Consider the following 4789-nt stretch of genomic DNA (forward strand, 5'->3'; position numbering starts at 1 on the left):
GATCGTACCGTGGTACTCTGAGGATCGTACCGTGGTACTCCGAGGATCGTACCGTGGTACTCTGAGGATCGTACCGTGGTACTCTGAGGATCGTACCGTGGTACTCTGAGGATCGTTACCGTGGTACTCTGAGATCGTACCGTGGTACTCTGAGATCGTACCGTGGTACTCTGAGGATCGTTACCGTGGTACTCTGAGGATCGTACCGTGGTACTCTGAGGATCGTACCGTGGTACTCTGAGGATCGTACCGTGGTACTCTGAGGATCGTACCGTGGTACTCTGAGGATCGTACCGTGGTACTCTGAGGATCGTACCGTGGTACTCTGAGGATCGTACCGTGGTACTCCGAGGATCGTACCGTGGTACTCTGAGATCGTACCGTGGTACTCTGAGGATCGTACCGTGGTACTCTGAGGATCGTACCGTGGTACTCTGAGGATCGTACCGTGGTACTCTGAGGATCGTACCGTGGTACTCTGAGGATCGTACCGTGGTACTCTGAGGATCGTACCGTGGTACTCTGAGGATCGTTACCGTGGTACTCTGAGGATCGTACCGTGGTACTCTGAGATCGTACCGTGGTACTCCGAGGATCGTACCGTGGTACTCTGAGGATCGTACCGTGGTACTCTGAGATCGTACCGTGGTACTCTGAGGATCGTACCGTGGTACTCCGAGGATCGTACCGTGGTACTCTGAGGATCGTACCGTGGTACTCCGAGGATCGTACCGTGGTACTCTGAGATCGTACCGTGGTACTCTGAGGATCGTACCGTGGTACTCTGAGATCGTACCGTGGTACTCCGAGGATCGTACCGTGGTACTCTGAGGATCGTACCGTGGTACTCCGAGGATCGTACCGTGGTACTCTGAGGATCGTACCGTGGTACTCCGAGGATCGTACCGTGGTACTCTGAGATCGTACCGTGGTACTCCGAGGATCGTACCGTGGTACTCTGAGGATCGTACCGTGGTACTCCGAGGATCGTACCGTGGTACTCCGAGGATCGTACCGTGGTACTCTGAGGATCGTACCGTGGTACTCTGAGATCGTACCGTGGTACTCCGAGGATCGTACCGTGGTACTCTGAGGATCGTACCGTGGTACTCTGAGGATCGTACCGTGGTACTCCGAGGATCGTACCGTGGTACTCTGAGATCGTACCGTGGTACTCTGAGATCGTACCGTGGTACTCCGAGGATCGTACCGTGGTACTCTGAGGATCGTACCGTGGTACTCCGAGGATCGTACCGTGGTACTCTGAGGATCGTACCGTGGTACTCTGAGATCGTACCGTGGTACTCTGAGGATCGTTACCGTGGTACTCTGAGGATCGTACCGTGGTACTCCGAGGATCGTACCGTGGTACTCCGAGGATCGTACCGTGGTACTCTGAGATCGTACCGTGGTACTCTGAGGATCGTACCGTGGTACTCCGAGGATCGTACCGTGGTACTCTGAGGATCGTACCGTGGTACTCCGAGGATCGTACCGTGGTACTCCGAGGATCGTACCGTGGTACTCCGAGGATCGTACCGTGGTACTCTGAGGATCGTACCGTGGTACTCCGAGGATCGTACCGTGGTACTCTGAGGATCGTACCGTGGTACTCTGAGATCGTACCGTGGTACTCTGAGATCGTACCGTGGTACTCCGAGGATCGTACCGTGGTACTCTGAGGATCGTACCGTGGTACTCTGAGGATCGTACCGTGGTACTCTGAGGATCGTACCGTGGTACTCCGAGGATCGTACCGTGGTACTCTGAGGATCGTACCGTGGTACTCTGAGGATCGTACCGTGGTACTCTGAGGATCGTACCGTGGTACTCTGAGGATCGTACCGTGGTACTCTGAGGATCGTACCGTGGTACTCCGAGGATCGTACCGTGGTACTCTGAGGATCGTACCGTGGTACTCTGAGGATCGTACCGTGGTACTCTGAGGATCGTACCGTGGTACTCCGAGGATCGTACCGTGGTACTCTGAGGATCGTACCGTGGTACTCCGAGGATCGTACCGTGGTACTCTGAGATCGTACCGTGGTACTCTGAGATCGTACCGTGGTACTCTGAGGATCGTACCGTGGTACTCTGAGGATCGTACCGTGGTACTCCGAGGATCGTACCGTGGTACTCTGAGGATCGTACCGTGGTACTCTGAGGATCGTTACCGTGGTACTCTGAGGATCGTACCGTGGTACTCTGAGGATCGTACCGTGGTACTCTGAGGATCGTACCGTGGTACTCCGAGGATCGTACCGTGGTACTCTGAGGATCGTACCGTGGTACTCCGAGGATCGTACCGTGGTACTCTGAGGATCGTACCGTGGTACTCCGAGGATCGTACCGTGGTACTCCGAGGATCGTACCGTGGTACTCCGAGGATCGTACCGTGGTACTCTGAGATCGTACCGTGGTACTCTGAGGATCGTACCGTGGTACTCTGAGGATCGTACCGTGGTACTCTGAGGATCGTACCGTGGTGCTCCGAGGATCGTACCGTGGTACTCTGAGGATCGTACCGTGGTACTCTGAGGATCGTACCGTGGTACTCTGAGATCGTACCGTGGTACTCTGAGGATCGTACCGTGGTACTCTGAGGATCGTTACCGTGGTACTCTGAGGATCGTACCGTGGTACTCCGAGGATCGTACCGTGGTACTCTGAGGATCGTACCGTGGTACTCCGAGGATCGTACCGTGGTACTCTGAGATCGTACCGTGGTACTCCGAGGATCGTACCGTGGTACTCCGAGGATCGTACCGTGGAGATAATGTTCTCTCTATATTATCCCAGACTTGTCTCTCTCCGAAATGTCTATACCTCTTAGATATTGGTGCTCCCTGAAGGTAAGTGGTGACGTTGTCTACACGACCTAGACGCTGGCCGTAACTTGAAGATAAGTGATACCTACAGAGGGTTCGAACGGGTGGACTTTATCTTACTGTCTAGTGAAACATCCATTTTGGGTATTTATTTGAATTTCATTTCATTATGTGATGGTAAGATTATAGTTCTTTAGAAATGATTATCCTTGTATTCTACATTCAAGTGAGCTTTTCTGTAAGAACGGATCTAAAAAATGGTCTTAATGGAGCTGACTGTCTGAAGGAGGTATGAATTCTGAACTTCCAGTAAAGATTATGAATCCTGCCCTGAGATCTGGATTATAAGCTGATGTGTGAACAGATTATGCAATTATGACTTGGATTTGCAATTCTTATCAGATTTTTTTTTATGACGGCGTAAATTAGTAATGTTAATATTCAGTATTCATAGTAATGATTAAAATTTCCCAATGTGTATATCAGCTGTTTCTGTGAATGAAGTGGCTACAGCTGCTGATACCTGGTCATGCCTGTGTCAACAGTTCTACAAGGTGTGTGACAAGTACGTGGCGGAGGTGGACGAGAACCCTAAGGCCACGCTGGAGAGTCAGCTATTCAAGAAGGGACCAGTGATGGCCGCCGTGGTGAACAGAGTCTCGCTCCGTCTGGGTTTATCGCTCACCTTCCGTAAGAACTTTATATTGAATATTACAGAACATTGTATTGAACGTGATATGTATATACACAGAGCAAACAGGAGAGCCTTCTGCAGGAGAAATGTTTACATTGCCATATAGTCTGTGTTGACTTCAAGACTGGAAGCGGTCGTCCAGACTCTGCTTGAACGAGTCAGTTGTCTTGGCATTGACATTAAACGTCATGTTATTCCAGTTTTCGAATGACAATTTGTAAAGGAGTATTTCCCTACATTGGTGTGAAACATTGCTCCTCAAAGCTTATTCCATTGTTTGTTTTCGTTACAGGATACTTGAGCATTTAGAATAATGTACGTCCATCGATTTTGTCAGATTATCTGATTAACTTATCACCGTCGTACCTCAGCTCCTGTAAAGGTTAAACTTTAAGTTCCTTTAATATTTCCCCAAGTGGTTTGATACATGGTCGTGGCTATAATGTTTGTAAGACATTTTCAAGGCTGTATCTTGGTCTCTGTTGACATAGGGACCAGATCTATCCGCCTACACGAGATGTGTTCTGCCAAGCGAGTCTGAGTGGGTTGAGATGATGTCTGGTGTTTTGTAAGGAAAGGTCGTCGCAAGGGGCTGTAGCCCTATTGATTTGAGCACCAGCTGTGCTCTGCTAAGTTGTTCTCACGGATCTCTTCACTAAACTTCATGTACACCTATTTTTTTTTTTTCCATAGTTGGTCATCGGTTCCCTCGTTAGCGAGGTACTGCCAGGAACACAGGAAGAAAGGTCACATTCACTCTCATCCATTCTCTAGCTGTCCCTTACCTATTTTGTTTCTTTTTCATTTCCGGAATGTACTATCTTAAATATGTCTATGTTGAATGTCACTTACCATTTCTGGAATCAGGCTGTCAGTATGTCTAAGTCATTCTACCTATTTCAGTATCGTCAGCAAATTCAGGGACTTCGTCATTTAGATCTCATTCCTGATTCTTCAAAAACATCTCCCTTCCTAGGTTGAAGAGCCATCACCTCACAGAAAACGTGAACTTGTACTCGAAGTCACCTACATTATAAAAGGAGGTGCACCAAGAGCCGATGGTTTCCCCACTACACAGTATATATTGTCATGTGACACTTGGCAAGTTTTGTATCCAACTGCTGATTTAAGTAACTGTAGCATGAGATTTTATGTTTTATTACAATTTTCTTGCGGAACTTTACCAGAGGCCTTTTAGAAGACTAAATACATGACGTTTGGTGTTCTTTTTTACATGTATGTTTCATAGAGAGACTTCTGGAAGCTG

The 4789-nt window shown here is 49.0% G+C and overlaps 1 protein-coding gene across 1 annotated transcript in view; it reads left to right on the forward strand.

The window, feature by feature from the left end:
- The first annotated feature begins 3211 nt into the window (after positions 1–3211).
- LOC139757113 (multiple inositol polyphosphate phosphatase 1-like) overlaps positions 3212–4789 on the forward strand; it is an 18201-nt gene continuing 16623 nt past the window's right edge. The window contains exon 1 of the mRNA XM_071677206.1: positions 3212–3518. Within this exon, the coding sequence (XP_071533307.1) occupies positions 3302–3518 (217 nt within the window). The 5' untranslated portion in view covers positions 3212–3301. The remainder of the gene's footprint in view (positions 3519–4789) is intronic.

The sequence above is a fragment of the Panulirus ornatus genome, chromosome 24 (genome assembly GCF_036320965.1).
Source record: "Panulirus ornatus isolate Po-2019 chromosome 24, ASM3632096v1, whole genome shotgun sequence".
Classification (NCBI taxonomy): Eukaryota; Metazoa; Arthropoda; class Malacostraca; order Decapoda; family Palinuridae; genus Panulirus; species Panulirus ornatus.